We start from the raw sequence: 26,321 nt of genomic DNA on the forward strand, positions 1-26,321 counted from the left end.
CCTGTTTCACGTTTTTTATACCATCAAAGTCAACTGGCTGTATATGTACCTACCTCGGAAAACGGCTCCTTCCTTGCAATGTATAAATTTTCTCAGATAATAGCAGCAAGTGCCATTGCCCTCACCATTTCTCTTTCCTTCTTTCCTCGGTCTCGCACTTCCCTCATAACCCTGTCAGGCCGAGATACAGACAGGTTGTAATAGGCAAATAAGTTCCCCTCCATACACTCAAGGATCGTTTTTTGCCCATATCGAACTGAGCTCATTTAATCTTTATTGGAAAAACTTGACAATACTGCTCTACCGGATCAGATCAAAAGAAGTGGGAAGAATGAAAATAGAATTTCCAATTAGATAGCGACTGAAAAACTAGGCGGTTCAATTCCCCTTTCCATTGGGCTTAGGGATCACCGCCAAGGCTTTCACCACGAGCAATAGCTCTGGATTAGATTCACCTGTCAACACCTCGATCTCCCGGATATCCTGCTCGATTTCCCTCTGCAGTTGCTGAAGATAATCAAATGTATCCTCCAGAGCCGCAACACTTGACATGAGGTCCAAGATCTGCAATTTACTCTCACGTACCATTTTCGTCTTCGTCATTCGCGCTTGTTGGAATATTCCAAGAATGATGTTTTTGATTGTCTCGCTTTTTTGACAGCACTTGACAATTGGGTAGGACAATTTCCCTTCATCGAGATCTTCGCAGAACCCCTTCTTCTTCGAATAATCAGCCCCTTGGAGATTCATGTAGTCATCGCGAATCTGATACCATCGGCCGAAACGACGGGCCAGAGGGGAAAGTCGATATGAGAAGGGCGTTATTTCGCTATTGGCTTGCATGAGCTCAACCATCTTGGTCAGCACAGCACCAGTCTTCTTGTCTACCATGTCGAGGTATTCGGATTCCGTGGGGCAATGGAAATGATTTCTCCAGTTTAGATCCCAACTCTGACCAATGAACTGCGTCTCAAGTCCCTGTAAGAGGGCAGTCATCATCTGAGGGGTACCCAGGGCGTCTACTACTTGAGCTGCTTTGACGAACATGTAAGTGGCGCTGTTGATTGTTTGCGCAGGTCCGAAGATGAGATGGGTCGCTGTTTTCCCTCGTCGGAGTGGTGAGTCATCTTGGATGTCGTCAAGGATTAGGGAAGAGTTATGAAGATCATTCATGGCATCCTTGATCGCGGCCAATGGTTTGGGCGACACCTGCATCCAGACATTGAATGCATCGATAAGTTTGGCAACCACATTCTTTGACGACAGAGACTCAATGTAACGAACTGGAGCGAGAAGAGCCGAGTCGTCTAAAATTGATGTATATTCCATCGAGTCCGAATGAGATACTGAAGGTTGAAGCTGAGTCTTCGTGTTCTCTTGACTTGCGTTGGAAGTTTGATTTATCTCGACTGGCTTAGCAAGCTGAGCCTTTCCTGTAGAATGGATTTCGACTCCGTCATTTTCTGTTCCATGCAAGGTACTCTCCGCGGTTGAGCTCTGCTCTTTCCAGGAGTTTAGCCTGGGACACGTTGATGCCCAGAAGTTGTATCCACCCATCGCTATCTCAGCAACTTGGAGCAATTTCTTTATGTGACGGGGGAGGTTTGGCTCTTGTGCAAACCGTTCAACACACATGTCATGGAAACGTTGTTCTCCTTGTAGGATCTCCTCCTTTGTTTTCTGCTTGGCTTCTTCCTCGGAGAGGCCTTCGGTTCGCATATAGAACTCGATCACATTTGCAATCCTGCCTTGTCCATAAGATCGCTCTCGGGGCCAGCTGAAGTAGTCATTGGTCCATATAAAGGCCCTGTTGGCAGATTTTATAAGGTCTTCTATCGAGCCCCAGTCCGCTTGTGTGAAGACATCTCCGTGAGAGAATGCTAACCAATACCAATATGCCCTAGAACACATCAGCACCACCTCTATTCCGTGGGCCTTAACGGGTATCAATCATACCTCACACCTCCGTCAAGTTGCCGAAAGTGGAAGTATCCATCAATAGATTCGATCGTCTGGGGATTTTTCAACCGAGTTTGGTCATCGGCCCAGACTTTGAAAAGCTGGACAAATTGTTGTCCTTCCTCGGTATCTATTTTAACCAGCTCAAGAACTTTCTGGGATAGAAATTTCTTCATGGTTTTTCCTCTCTCTGAGGTGCCCAGATGGTTGTCCTTGAGGTCTAGTGCATGGGATAAATGCTTGTTCTCCTCCTTGGCATCTTTTGAGGATAATGCATCCGTAATGTCTGATTTGAAGTTTTAATTGTTGCTCGTTTTTTATTTAGGGCCCATTGTTCTAATGACATACCGTCGTGTATGAATGCAAGCTCTGTAAAGTATCCCAGAATATGTACATTATCTGATGAACACTCTGGGAAAAGAAAGCTCGATACATTCCCCACTGGTGAGAAAGTATGCCCAACTTTACGTTCTGCATCGTCGGACATTGCTGTTCTCCAGTCGTTGATTGCATTCGTGGCGTGGAGATTCATGGTATCGTCGTACTTGTTTATTCGCACAGCCCGAGATGTAAAGCAATCAGGTGGTCTTTCGCTGGTCAGATCCACTAGTTCAGAGTTGATCCAGGTGTCCTCCATTTCAGTAGTTGATGGTTCCATTGTTAATCCGATGTAGTGCAAATCGAAGGGGAGGAATGGATAGTATATTCCATCTAAAATAAGTCCTGGTCCTTAAGTAGATATCCTCACCGCTATTTCATTTCGTGCTTTATGTAATGGATATCGGAGTGGTCAACGTCGTAGCAGGCCTGGTGGATCAATACATATGCAAGAGGCTACATTTTTTCTACATCAGAAATGGGCAAGTTGAACTTTTGGAAATCTGTAACTACTTCTCACGCTTCATGGGCATCTTGATCGCAGTACCTATCACGGCCCATATATATATCATTACGTACAACATATTTCCGGTTAGCGATCCTCGTATTATTTTCCGGTATCGACCCTTGAGGTATAATCAAACCTTGACTATATTTTGTTTTGAATGTTATTCGACGTAGATTCATTGAGCGTGCGACTGAAGTTCGCAAGGTCGCCGGTTCAATCCCGGCTCGCCCCATCTTTTTGTATTTTTGCCGCATCAGATGTGCAGGGATTGTCACTTGGACGAAGTACATTTGTAATGGAGACAATTTCATGGCTTGAAGACGGCGGCGACACCCATGGGTACCCCCAACGTCATTCCTGGAGTGTGGAAGACTCCAGTGGACATGGCAGATCTCGGTTGAAATCGAGTGCAGGCCAACCTGTCGAGGAAAGGTTTTCCTTATGCCTTCTAGAACCTAGATAGGTCCGGCTGACTGGTTATCGCTTGCCACAGACTGTGGTAGGGCAATGATGTTGTCAACTTCATTGCATAAACTTGGTCGATTTGATTCATTCGGTTGCGGGCTTTAATTGAACGAAGGTCAATGGCCTTTCGAATCTGACTGGAGTCAAGCACAATACAATTTTTTATCTGGCAGTGAAGTAAGATTGAGTATATGGCGGAGAAAACATAAGGAGCAAAGAAAGCAGAAGACGGTTGTTGAACCAGCTCCCATTTCTATAGCCTAAAGTCATCCAAGCCAATGTGGTCTAGATAGAGCTGGTAAGGGGAAAGCACCAATTGGGGTTTCTCCCAGATATATTGAAATTGTTGCAACAGTCAGGGACAAAGATTATGATGCAACTACATAATGTGGCCAACTTTATCATCGTTGCCATCGATGTGGTTGGGTTGATGTATATGTCAAGGCAACAAGGCAGTAAGGTGTCAAGGCAACAACGCGTCAACGCCAAGAAGCAGGCGAACCACGTGAAGCTAACCAGAACTGATTCGAAGCTCTCATAGTGTAAGGTTATGTTCTTGCCTCCCTTCTCAAATCATAATGAGTACTAGGGCAATCCAGAGAGCCCCTCCATCGGCATCTTTCATCCTTCATCCACGACAAATTAGGAGGTCGCCGAGACTTTCACCATTGGTTGCAGCCCAGGTCACAAGGAGGACTAATCATCGACCGTTGCATACAGGGTAAAAACCCCCAAATAATAAATTGGCTGTGGCGAATCTGACGACATCTTATAGTTACAGAATATCCTCTCTACAGAGCCTGGGTATGTACTTGGTCACTTCTTAGAAGCCCCTCGCACGCTTATCGGCGTATCATCCCAATGGGGAAATATGCCTGTCCCGCATTTTTTTCTTCTTTTGATTTGCTGCACTTTAATTCAACTCTAATATTCAGTAGGGTCGCCTTATCAGTCCCTATTGGTATATACAGCCCAAGTGGCATCTGGACTTCTGACTAGAAATGGTCTATCCCGACGTTCAATAACGTCGTTACATTTGACCCCGCCAGTGAGAAATTTCTCCACTGCGCAAGCAGTTGACCCCAAGATGAATTTGAAGTTCCCCAGTCCAGACCTCCACCGGGCATTTATTGCCCTGGGAAGCAACGTCGGAGACCGAGTAGAAATGATTGAGCAGGCTTGTCTTGAAATGGACCGAGCTGGTATCAAAGTGAAAAGGACAAGTTCATTGTTTGAGACCGCACCGATGTATGTGCTTGATCAAGATACATTCATCAATGGTGTATGCGAGGTATACTATCAAAGTTGATATCCAAACCTGGTAGCAAATTGTTAATTTCTCTCAGGTAGAAACAACACTTGCGCCTCTGGATCTTTTGGATACTCTTCAATCCATTGAGATTGCGATGGGCAGAAAGAAGCTCATCGACAAAGGCCCACGCTCTATTGATTTGGACATCCTACTATATGATCAGGAGATCATTTCTCATGAGCGTCTCAACATCCCACATAATCTGATGCTTGAACGAGACTTTGTATTGCGACCTCTCAGCCAGTACGCCCCCAACGACTTTATATGTGCTATACCGACACACAAAAGCAAAACTAACCATCTGAACTTAGATTAATCCCAAATGAATACCCTCCATTACTAGGAAAGGATACGCAAACTTACAGCGCACATCTGAAGGCTCTACCGCCACCAGAACCAACACCAATGTCCACAACCCCAATTTCACCACTATTCCCATCTCTGCACGCAACAGACCCTAAGCGCAGCACCCACGTCATGGCAATCCTAAACCTAACGCCAGACTCCTTCTCCGACGGCGGCAAACACTCCCCAACAGACCTAACCTATATAACAGAAACAGTACGCAACTTCATCGCCTCCGGCGCAACAATCATCGACATCGGCGGCGAGAGTACCCGCCCAGGGTCAACACCAGTCGGCGCTGCTGAAGAGATCGCCCGCGTAGTCCCAGCAATCAAGCACATCCGAACCGCCATCCCAGAAGCTGCCAACATCGCTATCAGCATCGACACCTACCGCGCCAGCGTAGCGGAAGCCGCCTGCGCCGCCGGCGCAGACATCGTCAACGACATCTCAGCCGGCCTCCTCGACCCAGAAATGCTGCCAACAGTAGCGCGGATCGGCAAGTCTGTGATCCTGATGCACATGCGCGGCACGCCACAGACAATGACGACCCTGCACGAGTACCCGTCCGGCGTTATTCCGGAAGTGGCTGCTGAGCTCGGCGCGCGCATTGCAGCTGCTGAAGACGCGGGGATCCGGCGCTGGCGCATCATCCTCGATCCGGGTCTTGGCTTTGCGAAGATCCAACCGCAAGATCTGGAGATCTTGCGGGAGTTGCCGAGGCTGCGTGCGATGCCCGGGTTTGAGTGCTTCCCTTGGTTAATGGGGCCAAGCCGGAAGAGGTTCATTGGTCATATTACTGGGGTGAAGACGCCAAAGGAGCGCGTTTGGGGTACGGCTGCTACAGTCTCCGCTAGTGTGGCTGGTGGGGCGGATATTGTTCGTGTTCATGATGTCCATGAGATGTGGCAGGTGACGAAGGTTGCAGATGCGATTTATCGCGTTGATTGAGATCGGACTGCTACGTCACTTATTATCTAGCTTTGTCCTGCTGCTTTATATTTAGGGCTTTTTTTTTGTATTCAACACTTGGGTTCGACTTGTACTATGATGTACTACTGTGTTCTCTTCATTCATCATGGAGTTTTGTGAGCGGTGCGGGACGAGAGATTGGAGTTGTGCTTTTGTCAAAAGTTTGTCTATCAATAATATCAAATCATGAATTTCTCGATTATCCTAAACCATATCAACGCGATGAGCAAAATAAAATAAGAGCTTTCTTCAATCATCCCGTGTTGCTGTATAGGAACGCGAAGAAGCAAGGGAAAAACAAAAATCGTCAATCACACGCCAGATTGCAAACCACAATGGTATGGAACCCAATTTTTTGGCCGACTGCTGATCGCAATGGTTTTCCAGGGAAAGAAATCTTGTCGAGCGGGCAAGACAGGCAGGGGGAGACACAATATACGTCGCGCACGAAGAGGATTGGAATGGGAGGTTGCAAGACAGGAAAAAATGTGGCTTGCTAAAGTACTTGGAGTGATAGAAGGCGTAATATCTGATGAACATAGGCGACTAGCCTAGTTGTTCAGATAATTGCGGATAGCACCTAGTGATATTCAGTTAGCAAGAAGTAGTTACATGCCCAAACAAAGACTTTCTCACCTTGTAGCTTAGTTGCGCCTTCGCCGACAAGATGCGACAGGTTCTCAATATCATCTCCAGCCGTGATACCGAAGCGGCGGATGAAATCTTTAGCGGCAACCTCCATATCACCATAACCATCGTCAAGTGTGACCTCATCCTCGGACCGGCCGAAGTAGCTGTTGCTGGAAATGGATGTAGCGCTATCAAATTGGCGAAGACGTTCCTTGGCCTCCGACTGGGCGGCGGGATCAAAGCGGTCCCGTCCGAAGAATTCATCAGACGAGATACCCTTCTGAGTGCCAAATCGGGTTCTGGTCTGGGCAAGTTCCGCGTCTGTGTCGAGTGTCAGCTTATCTTTCATATGTTGTACGACCGAGGAAAATTTACCATCAGCAGGGTTGGACTTGGCAGGGCCAACAGAACCAAAGGTTGGCTTCTTGGGGGCAACAGGCTTCGACACCTGGCCAAAGCCAAGTCTGCTCACGCCCATGCCTAGTCGCTCTACGTCACCCGAGTTTCGCTCACTAGACTTGCCAGAGCCGGCCGGGATAGGAGAAGCGATTGGGATGGCGGCGGCGGCGGCGGCAGCCTTCTTGGCCTCGGCTTCAGCCTGTTCAGCCTCGGGATCGTAGCCAAGCTTTTCAATACGCTCAGCCTCTTCCTTGGCCTTGCGCTCTGCCTCATCGAAATCAATAATATCCGCAGTGGCGACCTTCTTGGCCCCAAGCTTGGGTACCTTCTTAGCACCGAGGAGACTGCCCTTCTTTGCAGAGCTAGCTGCTGTAGAGGTCTTCCGAGTAACACTGACAGGCCGGATAGCAGCCGGCGCAGGAGAAGCGCTCTTTTCTTCCGAGGCAGACAAGGGAGATTTCGAGCGGGATCCGTTTGCATTGGCGCCGGCGTTCAGGAAAGGAGAGCCGGTTCGGCTGACGACCGGGGGTGTACTGGTGCGCGATGGGGGGTTGCTCGGACGCTTGATCGAGGGCTTGTCCCAGGAGGAAAAGAAATCGTCCTCCCCGTCGCCAGCAGAGGTGCTCGAGCCATCTGAGGGAGTTCCAGCGGGGACATCTGTGATGACAACTTCTCCGGGATATCTAAATTAAACAATAATACTGGTTAGCACGTACTAAAGCCACTTCCGTCGGGATTGGTTCCACTAACTGTTGCGCATCCAGCGCAGCGCGCCTCTTTAGTTCCTCCTTATACTTGACAGCTGCATTGCATGTGTATTTGACCTTGGTGTCCTTGCTCGCCAGCGCGGCGGACCCTCCGTGCGATTGGAAATACTTGGTCGCAGACTCATTTCCGCCAACCTTCATCACCCGTAGTTGCTCCCATTGCCACTCTGCATAACATATCAGCGTCGATCTATCGGCACATTTGGTTTGTGAAGAAATTGTGTGTAGGGTACGTACGATCGAGGTTTGTTGATCGGACAAAGGAGATGTGCACACCGAGATTACGGTGGTGAGCTGAACAATCAAGGCATAGGTAGATGCCGAAAGGAACTGAAGACCATGTCGGGTTCTTAGAGCCACAGTCGAAGCACACCTGAAAGCAAAAGCATCAGAATCGAGTGCCACAATCACACAGCGTATGGGGTGGGGGTGTGCGCACCTTGTTCGCGGGCTTCAGCTTGGCCTTCTCAAAGATCTTTTGAGACTGCGCCTTTGTGGCACTCATGATGGTACCGAGGAGAGATCAATGGGGAGGGAGAAGAGAAAAAGAAAAAGGGGGTTTGGGCGAGAATGTGAGAGCACTGGTAAGGCAAAAAGCATCCGGAGTCGGGAACGGCGAACGTGGACTCTGTCGACTGCTGTGCCTGGCGTAATCGCCGTACAACGCCTGCCATTTGGCCGGAGACTTTTCCGCTATCAGCCGTATTGTAATACCGTAATATAATCACGTGCAGCCGATAACGAATATCGATAGCGACCTTTCCAGGTTCAATGTTGGAGGATAATCAAGTTCAGTAGTCGACTTAAAATACTCTAACAAGTTCTAAGACGCTCGGTTTTGATTCTTCACAATGAGTTCTATCCAACTACGGGCTCTTCCCCGACTATCGCCGGCATCTCTTGTTCTCCGACCCTCTCCCCGCATTCAGACACAGATCACTCGGCTCTACGCCACACAAAACAACATAGGCAGCGGGCCTAGTATCCTTTCACCAAGGAAGAAAAGTATTACAGTCTTGTCCGACGATGGTAGAGTTAAGTGGGGCGATTTGAGTCGAGGAGAGAAGCTGGCGCGGACGACACAGCAATCCTTCAACTTCGTTATCGTGTTGGTTGGAGCAGTATTGACGGTATGAACTGCATTCATTCACGAGTCTCTGGTAAATAGTTGCTGACTACATGATCTGATTAGGGTGGAGTCTGCGTACTTTTCTATCAAGAGGTTTTGTCGCCAAACAGCAAGACATGGCAATTTGAAACAGCGGTAGGGCGCATTAAAGATAGCCCCGAGTGCATAAAATTGCTCGGTGATCGAAGAGAGATCAAGGCATATGGCGAGCAGACTTCGAGCCGGTGGGCACGGAATAAGCCTATCGCGTAAGTTCCATGGTTTGTGCATATGATATAGAACCGAAATGCTGACAATGACTAGATCATCAGTTGAAAAAGATCGACTGGGTCGTGAGCACCTTCGCATGCATTTCCATGTATGATACGATTTCGGGTTAATTTGTGATACGTGTACTAACCGTAGACTCCAGGTCGAGGGTCCCCTCAACTCCGGTGTGGTCGTCGTGCACATGATGAAGCCTTTGGATAAGAGCAATTTCGAGTACCAGCTTCTCGCGTTGGATGTGAAAGGACACTCTCGCATCATCCTTGAGAAAGCCTCAGAGAAGCCTAATGTGACCAGCGCCTTGAAGCTTTTTGGTATTCAGTGGCGCTGATCTGGCAATGATGCCAACTTCTCATTATACCCCTCTACCTTCAACCACGCTACATAGGTTCTACGCCTTCATCTGCGATGAGCATTTGAACATTGACAGCCTCTGAACTTTTGTGCATGGCACTTGCTCCAGGCTGGTCTGCGCCAGTTTGGACAAGGCGCCTACCTTGTATTTTCTAGGATCGGGCCACTGGCCATCCACTCAGGCTCCTATTTTGACCTGTAAGATGTATTATAGCTTCATGGGATTCTGACTTCAATGCGATCGTCGTCCCACATTTACTAAATACAGTCGAATTGATCTTGGGGATCTGCTGATGAATTTGCACGGGCTCCATATTCAAGGAGCAATTCCACCATACTAGCCTGTCTTTAATGTCTATTTAATTACATGATATAGAGGAACTGAGCTATAATCGTGCCAAGCGCCCAGCACAGTAAAGGTGTGTTGGGCGCTTGGCACGATTATTCCAGTATATATGGATCAACTTCATACTTAAAGGTAGCCTTGTCTCAGAATATGGCTAGGGTTTATTATTAAGAATTCGTGCTTTAATATAAGACAGCCGCATTTTATATCTACTCAATTCAGACCAAGTGAACACTATATGTAAAAGAATTTTTGGAAACTATTAACATGAATACACATAAACACATGATCATCTATAACAAACCACACTGAAGCCCATCAAATCTATACAACTCGGGGCCCATCAATAATGTCCTTAGCCTCCTCCGATCTCCACCAACTCTTGCCCTCCTGGCCGGGGTACTCGAAAGCATCCATACTCTCAGCCTTCATCTCAACACTGTAACCAGGCTCCAAGGGGGTGGAGTAGTAACCATCCTTAACGCTAGATGGGTGGATGAAGTGCTCATGGAGGTGGTCCACATACTCGAGGACACTCTTCTTTCCGGTAACAACAACGTAGTCAATTGTGCTCAGGTGCTGGGTGTACTCTGGCAGACCGACACCACCGGAGTGGGGCACAATAGGGATGCCGAACTTGCGTGCCAGCAGGAGAATGGCCAAAACCTCGTTCACACCACCGACACGGCAGGCATCGGGCTGCAGGACAGTCAAGGCACCTGCTTGCAGAAGCTGCTTGAAGATCACGCGGTTCTGGCACATCTCACCGGTGGCGACACCAACGGGGCCGTAGGGGGTGTCGGCCAGGGCCTTGCGGATGGCAGCGTGGCCGAGGATGTCATCGGGGGAGGTTGGCTCTTCGATGAACCAGGGCTTGAACTCGGCAAGTTCTTGCATCCAGGTAATAGCCTCGGGGACGGACCAGACCTAGTAATTTCACCAGTGTTAGTCTGACTCGAAAGTGTAACTGGATTAGTTCCTAGGGGGAATAACATACCTGATTGGCGTCGACCATCAAAATATTACCCTTGTCATAACCAATAGCCTCACGTGCAATACGCAAGCGAGTCTTATCATCTTCCAAGTCAGCTCCAACCTTAAGCTTGAAGTGTCTGTATCCCTGCTCAACACTCTGCTCCAACAAGGACTTCAGCTTATCCTTGCTGTAACCCAACCATCCGGCACTGGTGGTATAGGCAGGGACAGCCCTGCTAGCCTCAGCCTCCTTGATACGCTCCTGCTTGCCAGACTCAACCTCCTTCAGTAGGCTGATAGCCTCCTCGGGGGTGATGGCATCAGTGATGTAACGGAAATCAATGCAACGCACGAACTCCTCGGGAGTCATGTCAGCAACGATGCGCCAGACAGGCTTGCCGAGGGTCTTGGCCCACAGATCCCAAAGAGCATTGACGACAGCGCCAAGGGCGAGGTGGATGACACCCTTCTCGGGGCCGATCCAGCGCAGCTGGCTGTCGGAGACGAGGTACCGCCAGGTCTTGCCCCAGTCTGCGGTCATCTCGTCTAGATCCTTGCCAACAACCATTGGGGCGAGCAGGGAGATTGCTGCGCAGACAATTTCGTTGCCGCGGCCGATTGTGAAGGTCTGTAGGGACTCATGTTAATTCAAGTGTTGCAAGTGGATGATATGATGTCACGTACCATGCCATGTCCGGAGTATTCTGAGTCGGTGGTGATGATGCAGTAGGCAGAGGAGTAGTCACCTGCTGCGTTCATAGCATCTGAGCCGGTCTTGTCAAGCGATGTCTGTGGTGGGATTATCAGTATTGAGTGCATTGGGTGTATGGGACTCTGGGGGCATGATTGACGTACCGGGAACCGCACATCCCGAGTGCTGAAGCCAGTGATTTTGACCATTGTGAATGGATGTTACTTGTGATGGTAGAAATAATGTTTACTCCTGTCAATGGCTAGCAACAATGCTGGCGCAAGTGAATCTAACAATGCAGGGTGTATAGATCCGGGGTATAAAGTAAAGAGTCAATTTCACCCTTTTTTGGCAGTTCAAAGACGCACAAAGAAGAGTAGGAAGATGAGAAAGAACGAGAAATTATTTCAAAAGCCAAAAGAGATTCCGCGCTGTATATACAGCAAATATATTCCCCCGCGCCATCCCCAGTTTATCCAGCGCCCCTCCATCGTCCTCTGTCATTTGCCGCTAGCCCGTTCTCATTGGTGGATAATTTCAGCTACCGGGAAAATACCTTATTCCACCAATTACAGCGCAGGTAGTATACACGGAGCTGCTCCGTGATTTACTCCAAGCTACGTGGGGAGGTTGCTACATGTAGACTAGACTAATCCTGTTGAAAAAAGTCTCGGAGGGTATGCGAATTTTGAAATATTGAAAATGCAATCATACATTCAGTTATTCCTTTGTGTACATGCTGTCGTATTTCAGTGAAGCTTAGAGACATCAGGCACAGAGCCCTGTGTTCGATATGCAGCCCTATTATGAGGACAGACCTCGTTTCTCGCTCTCGGAACAGAAAATGATCATACGCCAAAGCTTGCGAACAAGCACTTCGGCCTCTTCGTCCAATGCCTGGAGATAGGGGACTGCGGTCAGTGACTCGTCTCACAAAGAAGAAGTAGTAGAAGAAGAAAGGATAAATACTCACTTCTGCCAGCTGTTCCACCAACTCCTGAGGCGATCCATGCTTCCGCACATGTTCCTCCACAACATCGACCAGCATTTGCTCCTGTACACCAAGATATTCGACAATCTTCTTCTCAACAAACGGCTTGAGCTGGTCGCTGATGACAGCATCGTCCACGAATTCCCACTTGACCGCCCAGTTCCACAGGCCTTCCTTCTCGGCCGGAATTTCTGCTGCGAGTTGGCGGGCCGCCTGAGCACGTTCCTCATCGGTGAGACCTGCAGCTTCAGCTGCGGAATCGAATTTGATCGGGATAAGTGGGCGACGGGTTGTAGCAACGGGCTCTTCCTCGTCCTCCAACAGACCTTCCACATCAGCCATTGCGCGGCGGCTGGTTGCGGCCTGGGCCTTCTGCGCGGCAGCTCCAAGAGAGAGCTTGAAACGTTGGGGCTCGCGAGGTGCCTCCTGGGGACGTGTCTCGAGCTCCTTTGCCTGGCGGGCGAGGAAGTCGTCAGCCATGCCGCGAGCCTGCTCTTGTTGTTTGGCAGACTGCACACGTTCGCGATCCTCAGCTGCGCGGTCGGCATCGTCAATGTTGACCTCACGAGTACGGAAGCTTGCACGGTTCCGAAGCCAGGCACCGTGGTCTGCGTAGTAATCGACCACTTTCCGACTGTCCTCGATATCGTCGTTCCAAGCTCCAAGTCGTGCTTCCATCTCATCGTGTGCAGCTTGCAACTTTCCGTCTTCCTCATCCTCACGCTTCTTCTCTCGCTCCAGAGCAGCGGTTCGGCTGCGCTCACGGCTGAGCCAGCGGCGCTCTTGGTCTGAGAATTGCTTCTCTTGCTCAGCATTAATCCGATCCTGTCGGCGACGTTCGATTTCCTCGTCGCTAGCATCGGAATCCTCGCCCTCGCGGTCAATGGAGACTCCGTTGAGGGCTCCACCATTAACAAAAGCAACTCCCTTCTGGTAATCCTTGGGAATCTGCACACCGAACGCCTTAGGACCAGAAGGTGCGTTCAACACATTGCGATCCCGCGGCCCCAACGGAATACCGTTGATACCAGCAGCAGGGCCACTGGGAGCAGATGCCGGAGGCGAACCAAGTCGATTGATTCGAGAGCCAGAATTGCGTGCACGCTCCATGGATTCGATCTCTTCCTCGCGTTTCATACGCTCGATATCACGGCGGGTGCTTCGTTCACGGAAGGCTGAGATCTCCTTGGCCACATTGGCGCGCATCTCGGGAGGAATATCGGCTAATTCATCTTCAATTGTGATGGGAATAGTAACGACTTCTCCATCCTTCGCAAGCTCGGCATCTTTCATTTCACTGTCACCTTCCTGATCAAGGGCCGACGCCTCCTCCTTTTGAAGGGGAGCTGCGGGATGGAAGAGACTAGACAGGACATTGTCCAGATTCTTCCGGGCGGCAGTGAAACGTGCCTGGCGTTCCTCGGGGTCTTGTTCTGCTCGGCTAGACTCAAATTGCTCTAGGTAGGTGAGGGTACCTTCATCAACCACGACCTATCAGGCAAATTAGAAGTGAGATTTTGGAGGACAGGGTAGACAATGTATACACACCAGAAGCTTGCTCTTCTCAACCTCTTGTTCCTCCTCACCTTCGGCGCGGGGTGTCTGTCTCTTGACCGGCACTTCGACATTCTTCAAGGTCTCAACTGCGACCTCAAGACTCTCAGGGTCATCATATTCGGCAAAGCCAAATCGGCAAGGTTTTTCATCAGCATCTGTGGCGCGAATCCAGCGACGCAAGATACCAGTAGACCGTAGGATACGCTCAATGCCATCATCACCACCTGCGCCCTCTGTAATCCCACCGATAAAAAGCGTGCGTACAATTTCGTCGCGTGTAGGTGGCTGGAGCTGCATCATAGTGTCGCGACCATGATGGCGCTGGGTGTCCATTCCCATTGACCCCAGACCACTGCGGCGCCCAGGAGCATCGGATCCCCGTTCCCGACCGCTATCTTGAGCTGCAGGTTTTGCCGGGCCCGAGGTACCCAAGCGAATCACCGGCGCAGAAAAATTGATGTTTGGCATATTGGCAGGCGGCTGGAAGTTGGGTGGGAAGCTTCCTGGACGACCAGGCTGAATATTTGCTTGCTGCATGCCGGGAGGAGCAGTAGTGCCTGGAGCAGCCATCCCTGGAGGAGGCGCTGGAGCTAGTCAGTCTAAATTGAAAATGAAAGTATCGTGGGAAAGGAGCGAACTCACCCATGCCCGGAGGCGCACCATAGGCACTATAGTCAGGAGCATGGCCATAAAGACCCGGAGCTATATAAGGGTTAGTTCCTTCAAAACATCAATGCTTTCTCAAAGGACATCAAAATGTGCTCACCTTGGTAAGGATTGTACATTGTGTAAGTTGTACCACCTGTGAGAAAGTGAAACGTTGATCAAGTCTCAATCCGAACTAATATCAGTTGCCAACGAAAAAGCGTAGGCGGTGAGATGGGCGGTGAACCAGATCACCTGGTAATGTCCCACATGTGGCACGTGCATGTGAGCCATTATTTGACCCGCGAATCCCTTCCAAGGTTATGTACTCTGTACCTCTATACCTTGTACGGAGTACGGAGTAACATCTTCTTGTACCTGATACCTGAATAGACTCAGTTTATTCTCAAAACACTCAAAACGAAAATCGAAAAATAGGAATTTCCATGCGGACCACGGGATGGTTGGAAGTTACATTGCAATATATGTAGACTTGCAATAGTAGCCAGTATCCTAAGCAGAGGTTTAACACTTTGATTTTCTTGAGTATTCCAACCGAGAAGAAGCTATAGCCGTTCAGTTTCCAATGCCCCGCTATACAAGAAAGAATTCTGGAATCAAATTGGCCTGGGCCTAGAAGAGTAAAAGCAATAGCCTACGGGGGTACGATTACAAATGGCCCAATTGGTATACCGGTTATATATATTTCAGTACGGAGTACATTCGGAGAATAAGAGGGAAAAAACAAGAATTTAAAGGCTCCAATGAGAAGAATAATAGCAGGTAGGGGCAATTAAAACAAGTAAAATCGGTTAAATCAGTGAAAGTGAAATAAACCGAATGCGGCAATGATGATGTTGCCCCACGACCGGACCCCAACGCGCCGGATGCAACTGACGCCATTTGCTTTCTTGCTACTTTTTTTTGTTTCTCTCTTTCTCTATCATCCCAATTTACCGTTAATGTACGTTCATAAGTTTCTTCAATATCCCGACACCTGACTTTCCTGAATATTGTCTCATTGCATTTATATCCCACTTACCCCGCGCTAACCCTCTGTCCCATAGAACCCCTCATCGTCATCATGCCCGGCTTTTCGCAAACCAGCGACCTTCCTGCCTGGAAGGAGCTTCAGGAGCACCACACCACCTTGGGGCGCAACCTTGTCCTTAAGGATCAATTCCAGAAGGACCCTAAGCGTTTCGAGAACTTCAGCCACAAGTTCGCCAACACGGTAGATAACACAGAGATTCTCTTTGATTTCTCCAAGAACTTCCTCACCCAGGAGACTGTCTCTCTTCTGGTCCAGCTCGCTAAGGAGGCCAATGTTGAGGAGCTCCGTGATGCCATGTTCCGTGGTGATCACATCAACTTCACCGAGGACCGTGCTGTCTACCACGCTGCCCTGCGCAATGTTGCCAATGAGCCTATGCAGGTTGATGGCAAGAGCGTGGTTGAGGAGGTCAACTCCGTGCTGGAGCACATGAAGGAGTTCTCCGAGCAGGTCCGCAGCGGCGAGTGGAAGGGTTACACCGGCAAGAAGATCAACACTATCGTCAACATTGGTATCGGTGGTTCCGATCTGTAAGCTTTCCTGTCCTTGGTTAAGTAGGAACATTAGCTGACACCTGAACCTAGTGGCCCTGTAATGGTCACTGAGGCTCTCAAGCCTTACGGCCACCCCGACCTTAAGCTCCATTTCGTCTCCAACATCGACGGCACCCACATCGCTGAAGCGCTCAAGGACTCCGACCCGGAGACCACCCTTTTCCTGATTGCCTCCAAGACCTTCACTACCGCAGAGACTTGCACCAACGCCAACACTGCCAAAACTTGGTTCCTTAAGTCTGCCAAGGAAGATTCACACATTGCTAAGCACTTCGTGGCCTTGTCGACCAACGAGTCCGAGGTCACCAAGTTTGGTATTGATGCCAAGAACATGTTCGGATTTGAGTCGTGGGTGGGTGGACGTTACTCCGTTTGGAGTGCCATCGGCCTGTCTGTCGCTCTGTACATTGGTTACGACAACTTCCACCAGTTCCTTGCTGGTGCCCAGGCCATGGACAAGCACTTCCGGGAAACTCCCCTCGAGAAGAACATCCCCGCTCTTGGTGGTCTGCTGAGCGTCTGGTACAGCGACTTCTTCGGTGCTCAAACCCACCTGGTTGCTCCCTTCGATCAGTACCTGCACCGCTTCCCCGCCTACCTGCAGCAGCTGTCCATGGAGAGTAACGGAAAGGCCATCACTCGCACTGGCGAATACGTCAAGTACACCACCGGACCCATCCTGTTCGGTGAGCCTGCCACCAACGCGCAGCACAGCTTCTTCCAGCTTTTGCACCAAGGCACCAAGCTCATCCCCGCTGATTTCTTGATGGCGGCTGAGTCACACAACCCCGTCGAGGGTGGTAAGCACCAGCGCATGCTGGCTGCTAACTTCCTCGCTCAATCCGAGGCTCTGATGGTTGGCAAGACCCCTGCTCAGGTTAAGGCCGAGGGTGCTGCCGAGGAGCTTGTTGCCCACAAGACCTTCTTGGGTAACCGTCCCACTACTTCTATTTTGGCTCAGAAGATCACACCCTCAACCCTGGGTGCTCTGATCACCTACTACGAGCACGTCACCTTCACTGAGGGTGCCATTTGGAACATCAACTCGTTCGACCAGTGGGGTGTCGAGTTGGGCAAGGCCCTTGCCAAGAACATCCAGAGTGAGCTGGAGACCGCGGGCGAGGGTGCCAACCACGACAGCTCGACCAGTGGTCTGTTGTTTGCTTTCAAGCAGAAGGCCAACCTGTCTTAGAGTGTTTTGGTCTCATATGAAGGACCGTGGGATGTGTAGTTTTGACGAGCAATGATTTTCCACATATTTCTCTTGGTTTGAAAAGAAATGAATGATTCTCAAAAATTTCATTATCAAGTAATGTTACATACGTATTGTGAATCACTTTATAGAATATATACACATGTACGTTTGGGGTTAGACATGACATGATGCAATTGGACGTAGGGAGGTGGTTGGAAGTAGCAACAAGGGGAAACCCACTTGTTGTCCGCAACTCCGCAACGCGGTAGAACTCCGTCCTTGAACTCTGTACAATCCTCATATTCTGGAAACTTGCCGACGCAGGGCGGCTTTTGTCCTACAATTATTGGGGAAAAAAGTAACAATGCCTCCTATACGCCAATTGAGCCTATCTTCCGCAACAGTGGCACTGCTGTCTTTGACAGGCGCATTGTGGCCAACCAGCGCACTTGCGGGGAACGCAAATGACAACAGCGAGGGATACAAATTAAGAGAGGACATACCAGTGTCATGTCTGAACCGGACTACGTGAGAGTACTCTTTAATCAACCCGTGGAGCATGGCTAACCGTTGCTTCTTCTACACTTGCAGGGAAGGAGAACATGTAAGCGCCACCAGCCTGCCTACCGTCTCCTGACAGAAAGACTAGAGCGCAGACTACAAAAAATCACAAAGCTAATTGCAACTACGAAAACATCCAGGTCACTGACAGTCTCGGCAAACTTCAATACGTCCCCTTCGTGACCTGTAACGAAACCGCCCGCCCTCTCTCTTTCCACTACGGCATCTCCGAAACAATAACATGCACCATCGACTCGCTCTCCGATGAGATGTACCATCTCCTCGAGTTCTACGTCCATTCAGATGTACCGATGACATGTCGCGTGCCAACAGCGCCGCTAACGCCATCCGCCGGCGCAGCAGAGCACGCGGACAAAGACTCGGACCAGAAGTCAGGAGAAGCAGACACCCTCTCCGCATTAGCCGACAACGGGCCACCCTTCACACCGCTCACAATCGCGCTGCAAGGCACGCTCCAGCTTAGCCATTTGCATATCTGGACAGATATGAACGTCGTTATGCACAACATGGCCTCAGACGCAGCTGCAGAACAAAAAGCCAAGACTAGCCGCGCCCAGTCTAGGCAGCCTGGCTTCGTGGTTGGCGGTATTGCATACTCGACTCCCGAGTTCGACAACACCGGCAAGAATGCCAAGCTCGACAAGGACGAGGAGTCTGTTGCTCTTGCTCAAGCGGCGCGCGAGCCTTGGACTGCCGGACATGGCACTAAGGTTGTGCGTGGGGAGCCGCTTACCTTCTCTTTCCACGTTGCGTGGCTGGAGGGCGGTGCCAGTATTGGGTGGCCGGTGCGGCCTGCTTTGGAGTCCTGGCTGGCTTTGGCAATTGGGGCGGGGAAGAGCTCTGGATCTTTCTTTTCTAAGCTGGTATTCTTCGTTATGGCGGCTTCTGTTGGTGCCTTGGTTGCGTTGTTCTGGGAGCGTAATGGTGGGCGTTGGCGTGGGCGACCCGCTTGGCACGGAGATGGGCTCTTGGGTGGGACTCCCGCGCGTGGAGTGAAGGGTCCCGGTGTTACCTTTGGTAATGGGGGGAAGAATAATGGGTACGGTGGTTACTCCGGCCCTTCTAATGGTATTGGGAACGGGACCGGGGTTGGAAGTGGATATGGGTTCCCAAGTGGGAAGAGGGACTGATATGAATAAGCGAGAGGAATGAGTGTATAGCTTGGGTATAAAGTGGCGTCTACGACGTGTACAGTGTACCTAACTTGAGAGGCAGAATTGAGCACTAGCAAAAAGCTAGTGCTCTACTATGGACATATCATGAAGCTATGTTTATGTTCCAAGTGATCGAGTCAAACGAATCCAATGCATTCCATATCTAATGCAAGAGCCAAATTCAACAGAAAAAAAACAAGTACCTAGATAATAGTTGTACAAATAACAAAAGAGAACAACACCAATTTTCAGACCAATGCCATCCTGTCCACTCAGTCCATCATCCACACCAGCCTCTTCAGTATATACATACAAGCTGAGTAGACAAGCCGCAGCACAAAAGCCCAAAGCAGAGAAATGGCATAAAACTACCAACCCTGCGCTTGCATACGCTGAATCTTCTTCACAGTCCCCTGGAACGAGAACTTGAACAGCTTCTTCCACCGCTGCATCTTCTTCTGCTTGCGCACCATACCCTTCCTCACATGGAACTTCTGTGCATGGGCATCATTCCGAACACTATTCTGCGAAAGAGTAGCCTGAAGCTTGCGCAGCGCACCACCCAGATCAGTGCCACGCTCAGGCTCAACAAGAGCCTGACGACCAAGCGTCGGCCCAAGCTTCAGCTCGACCTTGCGTGTAGGCAGGGGTGCCCGCGACCGCGCCCGGTAGCCGCTCTGTGCGCCTTCGCCGACAGCCCGGGAAAGCGAGTCTGAGAAGATCCGGCGCTGGCTGCTGGATGCTTCTCGGGGCTTGTTGAGGTCGAGTCTGCTGAGGATGTCGTCAAAGTCGGAGACTGGCTTTCGCTCTTGCTTTGCAACCCCTGGGGCTGCTGGGCCTGTGCTTGACTGGTCGAGCTCGGAGATCGGCTTTGGGGCTTGCTTTGCGGTCTCGGGGGCTGTGGTCGGCTCGTCGGTGGGAGATGTGGGTTTGAAGGGTGGGCTTGGTGATGAGGTAGAGGAATTGTAGCGAACTCCGTTGGTGAGGAAAGCGACGCGGTGCAGCTGGGTCTGTTGTTGGAGCCATGGTGTTGGCCTGGCCCGGAGGCTGCGGGCCAGGAGGCGGAAGTCCATTTTGATTGGGCTCGCTCGTGTCAATTAAGCAAGTCTATAGTGGTGTATTGGACTGTCTCCTGGGTTTCGGACTGAACAATTGGTCGAGGTGGGCGCGCAAGTTCGGAGGTGGCTCGAAGTTGCCGTGATGGAAAATCATCGTTTCCCGATTGGAAAGGAAATTGTAGGTCACGTGTTGTATGCTTTTGGGATATTTGCTAGAGATCGCGAATATCACACCTGCAAATCTCGTGGACTTACAAATATCTCTCTTATTTTGATTTGAATAACTCCTTTGGCATACAAAGTCCACAAATTTGCGCCAAAAAAAAAAGAATGTCATCCATCTCAATCGCAACTCTCCCCCGCATGGGCCGCGATGTTCTAGCGGCCTTTCTCTTAACCGGCGAACCAAGCAATTTAGCCATCGTTGACGTCCGAGACTCAGGTAGACAATCATCCTTTTACCATTTAATCAAATACTATCAACTGACACTGTTCAAAGACCATATTGGTGGTCATATCCACTCATCAACTTGGGTCCCCAGCACAACGCTGGACGTGCGCATGCCCGAGCTTATCCGCACTCTCAAAGACAAGAAAATGGTTGTATTCCATTGTGCGCTCAGCCAGCAACGTGGTCCCTCTGCTGCTCTTCGCTATGCGCGCGAACGTGAGAGCACACTTGGTGCGGAAGAGAGCCAAAAGCAGCAAGTATTTGTACTCGAGGGTGGGTTTGTGGAATGGCAGCAGAAGTATGGCAATGATACTAAGCTGACTGAGGCTTATGTTGCGGATATTTGGGAGGAATATTGAGCTGAGCCTTGAGATGATGGGGCTCTAGCCACTTTATGCATCTGCCTTTTTTTTCATGAGATTTAACGAACTTGATAGGAGAGATACCACTTAGATGCATTGATGGTTTTCATTTTCATTTTTTATTATTCTGAGATTGGGCCGAGAGGCTCTGTCTCATTATTTCTGCATATTGGGCGAGTCCATGTTATTCTATTTGAATTTGATGAAAGATGAAATTATTGTACATGAAACGAGCAGTCTATGCTCCGAGTCTATTGAATACAAGACGAATATACTTGCGGCTCTACATTTGAATGCCGCCTCCAAACCCAACAGGCCGTCTCTGTCCTCCATTTTCAGGTACAATGGCCATGACCTTGTAGATCTGTCCCATTGACCCGCCGCTCTTCTCAACCAATCGCTTCCAGCCGGTCTCCAGTGTCTTTCTATGCTCTTCATCTTGCACCTTACGGAGCAGCTGCTGCATGCGCTCCTCAATACCCATGGCCCCAAGGAAATCACCCTGTTCAACAGGACCGTGGACCTCGACGCCATCGCTGCCTTCGATGGCGGCTTCGGCCAGCGAAGTGAAATCCACATCTGCACTGACATCCACTCGCCCCGGTTCTGAGAGTGGTGCCACTTTCTCGTGGTTTTTGATTCCGCGCAGTGAGTTGATGGGGATGGTTGACAATGTTCCGTAGTCCATGATCAGGGCTGCGCCAGATGGAGTCTTCTTCTGCGATGACGGCAGTGGGCTAGAAGCTGAGGACTTTTTAGCAGCAAGTGCAGAAGCAGAGGCACCACCAATACGGCGCGCAAAGTCTGCGGCATAAATTCTGCTTTCAGGGCTGATCTCGATGGTCGAACCTGGCTGCGATTTGAGTGCCCGATAACGCTGAGAGATCTCCGGGATCACTAGCGATGACGGCGTGGAAGCTTTGGCTTTGGTCAATTGGAACTCAGGCTCTCCTTCTATGTTCTCTTCGACGGCTTTTGGATTTAATGTCACCATTAACTCACGCCATTGCGGGGTGTTCGCGTGCTTGGGCGGATTATGTAGTTCTACTGGACCTGTGGGAGTCATGATTTTTCGTGGCTCATTGGCCTGCTGATTCTCTGGAGATGGCGGAACAGATTCAAATGCATGGATTGGAAGCGCGTCGAAGAATTCATGTGCGAAGATGAAGGGTGTCTTGCCTTCCTCTGCATCATCGACGTCTTTGGTCAGCATCAGAAAAACGGGAAACTGACTTAAGATCATTACTCACCATGCGGCAGAAGACGAATATCCTCCACCCAGACGACAGGTACATCAAAGTACTTGCACACACTCCGGTGTCCAATGTCTGTCTCCTCCATCACAGCCTCCTCGCCGCACAGCAGCCGCTTCTGCACTTCTCTGAGAGTTCCGCTAGCTTCGACAAGATAAATAGCCTCAACACTTGAAGAAAAGCTCTTGAAGTTTCGGAAAGTCTGTTGTTATCGAAATCATGGTCAGTCCAATGAGCTTCTTCTTCTTTTCATAAGAGCAAGACAGGCATTGATACAACCACTCACCCGCAGCATATCATCCATCAAAGTTCCTTTTCCCGGGCCAACCTCTATCAGTTGAACACCACTCCTCGTCCGCCCCTGCGCCATCCACTCCGCGATAGTCCATATACCAATCAACTCTCCAAAGACCTGCGAGATCTCAGGCGACGTGACAAAATCACCATTTTTGCCAAAGACACCTCCGTTCTCCCCTCGAGTCGTATAATATCCACCATCTGGGGAAGTCAAAACCTGGCGCATGAACGCCGCGATTGGTACGGGACCAGTGACCTAATTTACGGAAGTGAATGATCAGCAAAACTGCAGTGAGAGGTAAAGCAGACTGCATAGCTACCTTCATAACATTGGCCAATGTCTTCGCTAGTGGCGTGGACCATTCTCTCTGTTCAAACGTGGAGTTCCATCTTCCTGGACATCTTGGAAGTACTGAGTTGCGAGGTCTGCGGAGGATATGTAACGCTACGCGCCTCGTGGTTTGGTTCATTTTTGGCTCAGGGCTGAGTGATGGTAGTTGTTCCTATCACCGGATATACAATAAGTGAGCTGCTTGCGGCAGGTAAGCACAATTTCCAGGCCCCAAACACTTGTTCTATTGCGTCGCGCCAAGTCGAGATGTTTCTCTCAATCTCTCCGCGGAAGCTCCGTTACACGTGATCAAATACTTATCGCACTGTTATCTGCCGCTAGTCCCAAGATAGTATAGCTCAGCAATCTGAAGCCCTAAAGAGACTGGGATATGACCCCCTAGGGCCTAAACAGGAACTGATGTTTTTGTTATGGTCTAGTGGTAAAGAGGCTGTATTTTTTCTTCCCACAATATAACATCAATAAGCATGGGAGCAGCCTAACCGTTGCCATCAACAACATGTGTCACGCTTGATTCTGCAACTTATATACATCATAGCTGCAGCGATGGGGATACCCATTTCGAGAGAATAACAAAGTCTAATATGGCACAATCCACTAACAAGGAACCCAAGGTCCTCCTGAGAGATACATAGCGCTCGAAACACAAGAGCCTGCCTGCAAGGGCAGTTGAAAGGTTACGACGTAGTCGCTTGTCGTGTAGATAGTAGTCGGGTTGGCAGACCATCGAGTGATAAGACCACAACTCTGGACAGCGTCGTGAAAAGTGGATCCACCATCCGTGATCCAGCCGTCGGCCCAGACTGTGAACTCATGCATGAAGACAAGATACCTTTTCGTGCAAAGGGGCGCGTATGGGTTTGGAACCATTTCGTTTGTTGACTGAGTGCAGCAGTCGATAATATTGTCTGGACAAGGTCAGTACATAGTCCGTTTGTTAGAGATAGAAGGTGTGGATATAGGATTAGTACTTTGACTATCATAGAGGCAGTCATCCCCTTTGAAGTAAACATCGCCATAGGAAGATGGCCAGCTGGCAGTAACCTCACAACCGGGATTAATAAACCCGTGGTTGGAATCGCTACCATCAACCTTTGCGTATATCTTCACTGTAGTGTTTTCTGAATCGGAGCGTATAGCAGCTTTTTCAATAGGTTAGCTGGTCTTTCCCTGGTGATGGAAATTGAAAATACGAGGGGAAACTCACTCTGAGTCCAGTCGGCGCAGAGAATTTCACCATTTACAGAGATACAACCGACCTGGTTATGCTGCAATTTGTGTCAGACTTTTGTTGGTATACGGTCGATGTTTGGGAAGATACCCACCATAATAGTTCCTTGCCCTCTAGGCTTTACCGTGTTAATGGATACCACGGGCGTATCTGGTGCGTCTGAGGGGGTTTCTGGGCTCAGAGTGCTAGAAGTCAGGGTGCTCGATACTAGAGTGCTCGATACCAGAGAGCTCGAAGCCAGAGAGCTGGAAGCCATAGTGGCCAAAGTGCTCGAAGCCAGAGAGCCGGAGGACAGAGGACTGGAAGCCATAGTGCTAGAAGCCATAGTGCTAGAAGCCATAGTGCTAGAAGCCATGACACTGGAAGAAATAGCGCTGGAAGCCATAACTCTGGAAGCTAGAGAACTCGAAGCCAGAGAGCCGGAGGACAGAGGACTGGAAGCCATAGCGCTGGAAGCCATAACGCTGGAAGCCGTAGTGCTAGAAGCCGTAGTGCTAGAAGCCATGGCACTGGAAAAAATAGCGCTGGAAGCCATAGCTCTGGAAGCTAGAGAGCTCGAAGTCAGAAAGCCGGGAGCCAGAGAGCTGGAAGTGGATGCTGCCGAGGTAACTGTCCATGATGGGCCGGAGCCGGTGATGGGTGCATCCTCTGGGCTGTTTGGGACAGCTGTGAATGCGCCGACATCTGTCGTGACCGTGAGGCACATAGTTAGAAGGGAAATGGTCTCGGATATCGTGGAGCTTGCCGTGCTCGAGGCAGAAGAAGAGGTGGAGGATGAGCTAGCATCCAATAATTCAGGAATATCACCCGATGCCGGGTACATTCCCGGAGTCAACCACGAAGGCACGGAGCCAACAGGTATAACCATCATGCCAGCAGAATCAATAACAACGGGCGTGGCAATACCGCCTACCGTTACCATGGCAGCCAGGCCTGCAGCACTAATTATTGGCAACCCAGCCAGGAAATTGTCGGAAACTCGCTCCTTGACGAAAGTCACACTCTCGGCAGGATTTGATGGATTGGTGACGGTGGTCATGGCCGAGTTAGAGGTGGGAATGGGAATAGCAGCGACTACGATCGAGGTTGCCATAATAATTGCAGCAGCTGAAGAAGAACTAGGTAGCTGCGTTGAAGATTGAGAAGAACTCTCAGTCGTTGAAGCAGCAATGGGAGGGAGCAGCACTTGGATGGAGCTGGAGCTGCTGAAACCCGATGTGATGGCTAATGAGGATGTGCTAGCTGAGGATGCGAATGGAATATAGCCAGAGCTGCTCATATCCGATGCGACAGTTGATGAAGAGGATGTGGTAGAGTCGGAGATGTCAGGGTGCCATGTGCTAGCTGAGGACGGGCGCGGAATGAAGCCAAAGCCGCTGAACCCCGATGTGATAGCTGATGAGGGTTTGCTGGAGCTGGTGCTCTCGGGGTGCCACGTGCTAGCTGAAGAGGGGAGTAAAATGAAGCCGGAGTTGCTACCATTCCGTGTCCTTTGTGTTGATGATGGTGATGATGATGATGACAACGGAGGTGCCACTGCAACGCCATGACTGGAAGTGCCCGCGACTATAGATGAAGAAGCGGTTGAAGAAACAATCAAAGAAGCAGTTGACGAAGCAACTAAAGAATAATTCAGAGGGCGAGACGACGAAATAAACTCAGGCCCAATTTCCGCTCGCCTATATCCATAGCCATAAACGCTATGTAGAAAGAAACTGCAAATAGATAGCCACACAGAAACTTGCATCTTTAATGATTTGGTTGAATCAGAAAAGAAGGATGAGATTGGAAGAATAAATACGTCTCCAATATGTATAGTCCCTTTATTCTGTACATTGATCATTTTGAACCTCGAGTTACTCTTTAGGGCTTAATTTAGTGGCGTCTGGTTCCATGTCATCCTATCCTAATCGAGGAATTGATCAATATGCATATACAAATCAACCCTTAAGATATCGTATGAGAGGATTTCAAATTTCTAGGGTAAAGCAAATCTGAAGTAGAAAGTGCATATCCTTGCATGAAACGAGTCGGGTTGATGGAGTTCCTGGCAGGTTGAGGAGAGTGAGGTACATACCATATGTGTAT

General features: G+C 49.8%; 12 protein-coding genes across 12 annotated transcripts; 5 read left to right on the plus strand and 7 right to left on the minus strand.

Annotated features, from left to right (window-relative positions):
* Positions 1–378: 378 nt before the first annotated feature.
* N7479_003584 (bifunctional terpene synthase/polyprenyl synthetase family protein) lies at positions 379–2,617 on the minus strand (the record flags this gene model as incomplete). The annotated part of the gene is made up of 3 exons (XM_057251281.1): positions 379–1,900; positions 1,957–2,245; positions 2,308–2,617. 3 exons carry the CDS (start codon positions 2,615–2,617, stop codon positions 379–381), a joined length of 2,121 nt encoding a protein of 706 aa, XP_057110606.1.
* A 1,271-nt stretch (positions 2,618–3,888) lies between these two features.
* Positions 3,889–5,918, plus strand: N7479_003585 (folic acid synthesis protein; the record flags this gene model as incomplete). The annotated part of the gene is given in 5 exon segments (XM_057251282.1): positions 3,889–4,031; positions 4,249–4,271; positions 4,282–4,592; positions 4,657–4,865; positions 4,934–5,918. The coding sequence occupies 5 exon segments, from the start codon at positions 3,889–3,891 to the stop codon at positions 5,916–5,918; spliced, it is 1,671 nt and encodes a 556-aa protein (XP_057110607.1).
* Positions 5,919–6,490: 572 nt separating this feature from the next.
* N7479_003586 (ADP-ribosylation factor GTPase-activating protein) lies at positions 6,491–8,240 on the minus strand (the record flags this gene model as incomplete). Its single annotated transcript, XM_057251283.1, has 6 exons — positions 6,491–6,519; positions 6,576–6,890; positions 6,945–7,651; positions 7,719–7,902; positions 7,973–8,108; positions 8,175–8,240. The coding sequence occupies 6 exons, from the start codon at positions 8,238–8,240 to the stop codon at positions 6,491–6,493; spliced, it is 1,437 nt and encodes a 478-aa protein (XP_057110608.1).
* Positions 8,241–8,586: 346 nt separating this feature from the next.
* On the plus strand, positions 8,587–9,462 carry tim21 (the record flags this gene model as incomplete). The annotated part of the gene is made up of 4 exons (XM_057251284.1): positions 8,587–8,865; positions 8,928–9,112; positions 9,168–9,222; positions 9,277–9,462. The coding sequence occupies 4 exons, from the start codon at positions 8,587–8,589 to the stop codon at positions 9,460–9,462; spliced, it is 705 nt and encodes a 234-aa protein (XP_057110609.1).
* A 693-nt stretch (positions 9,463–10,155) lies between these two features.
* N7479_003588 (L-fuconate dehydratase) lies at positions 10,156–11,706 on the minus strand (the record flags this gene model as incomplete). Its single annotated transcript, XM_057251285.1, has 4 exons — positions 10,156–10,758; positions 10,829–11,434; positions 11,491–11,595; positions 11,662–11,706. The coding sequence occupies 4 exons, from the start codon at positions 11,704–11,706 to the stop codon at positions 10,156–10,158; spliced, it is 1,359 nt and encodes a 452-aa protein (XP_057110610.1).
* Positions 11,707–12,301: 595 nt separating this feature from the next.
* On the minus strand, positions 12,302–14,830 carry N7479_003589 (uncharacterized protein; the record flags this gene model as incomplete). Its single annotated transcript, XM_057251286.1, has 5 exons — positions 12,302–12,394; positions 12,471–13,979; positions 14,037–14,629; positions 14,688–14,747; positions 14,812–14,830. The coding sequence occupies 5 exons, from the start codon at positions 14,828–14,830 to the stop codon at positions 12,302–12,304; spliced, it is 2,274 nt and encodes a 757-aa protein (XP_057110611.1).
* Positions 14,831–15,774: 944 nt separating this feature from the next.
* Positions 15,775–17,490, plus strand: N7479_003590 (glucose-6-phosphate isomerase; the record flags this gene model as incomplete). The annotated part of the gene is made up of 2 exons (XM_057251287.1): positions 15,775–16,274; positions 16,329–17,490. 2 exons carry the CDS (start codon positions 15,775–15,777, stop codon positions 17,488–17,490), a joined length of 1,662 nt encoding a protein of 553 aa, XP_057110612.1.
* A 562-nt stretch (positions 17,491–18,052) lies between these two features.
* N7479_003591 (uncharacterized protein) lies at positions 18,053–19,205 on the plus strand (the record flags this gene model as incomplete). Its single annotated transcript, XM_057251288.1, has 2 exons — positions 18,053–18,097; positions 18,195–19,205. 2 exons carry the CDS (start codon positions 18,053–18,055, stop codon positions 19,203–19,205), a joined length of 1,056 nt encoding a protein of 351 aa, XP_057110613.1.
* Positions 19,206–19,597: 392 nt separating this feature from the next.
* N7479_003592 (mitochondrial 37S ribosomal protein bS21m) lies at positions 19,598–20,302 on the minus strand (the record flags this gene model as incomplete). Its single annotated transcript, XM_057251289.1, has 1 exon — positions 19,598–20,302. The coding sequence occupies one exon, from the start codon at positions 20,300–20,302 to the stop codon at positions 19,598–19,600; it is 705 nt and encodes a 234-aa protein (XP_057110614.1).
* Positions 20,303–20,650: 348 nt separating this feature from the next.
* N7479_003593 (phosphatase YCH1) lies at positions 20,651–21,097 on the plus strand (the record flags this gene model as incomplete). Its single annotated transcript, XM_057251290.1, has 2 exons — positions 20,651–20,729; positions 20,787–21,097. 2 exons carry the CDS (start codon positions 20,651–20,653, stop codon positions 21,095–21,097), a joined length of 390 nt encoding a protein of 129 aa, XP_057110615.1.
* A 286-nt stretch (positions 21,098–21,383) lies between these two features.
* On the minus strand, positions 21,384–23,872 carry N7479_003594 (uncharacterized protein; the record flags this gene model as incomplete). The annotated part of the gene is given in 6 exon segments (XM_057251291.1): positions 21,384–22,300; positions 22,351–22,555; positions 22,640–22,906; positions 22,938–23,153; positions 23,170–23,219; positions 23,605–23,872. The coding sequence occupies 6 exon segments, from the start codon at positions 23,870–23,872 to the stop codon at positions 21,384–21,386; spliced, it is 1,923 nt and encodes a 640-aa protein (XP_057110616.1).
* A 410-nt stretch (positions 23,873–24,282) lies between these two features.
* Positions 24,283–25,980, minus strand: N7479_003595 (uncharacterized protein; the record flags this gene model as incomplete). Its single annotated transcript, XM_057251292.1, has 1 exon — positions 24,283–25,980. One exon carries the CDS (start codon positions 25,978–25,980, stop codon positions 24,283–24,285), a length of 1,698 nt encoding a protein of 565 aa, XP_057110617.1.
* Between the last annotated feature and the right edge of the window lie 341 nt (positions 25,981–26,321).

This window comes from Penicillium vulpinum (assembly GCF_028829585.1).
Source record: "Penicillium vulpinum strain IBT 29486 chromosome Unknown utg000002l_segment0_segment0, whole genome shotgun sequence".
Classification (NCBI taxonomy): Eukaryota; Fungi; Ascomycota; class Eurotiomycetes; order Eurotiales; family Aspergillaceae; genus Penicillium; species Penicillium vulpinum.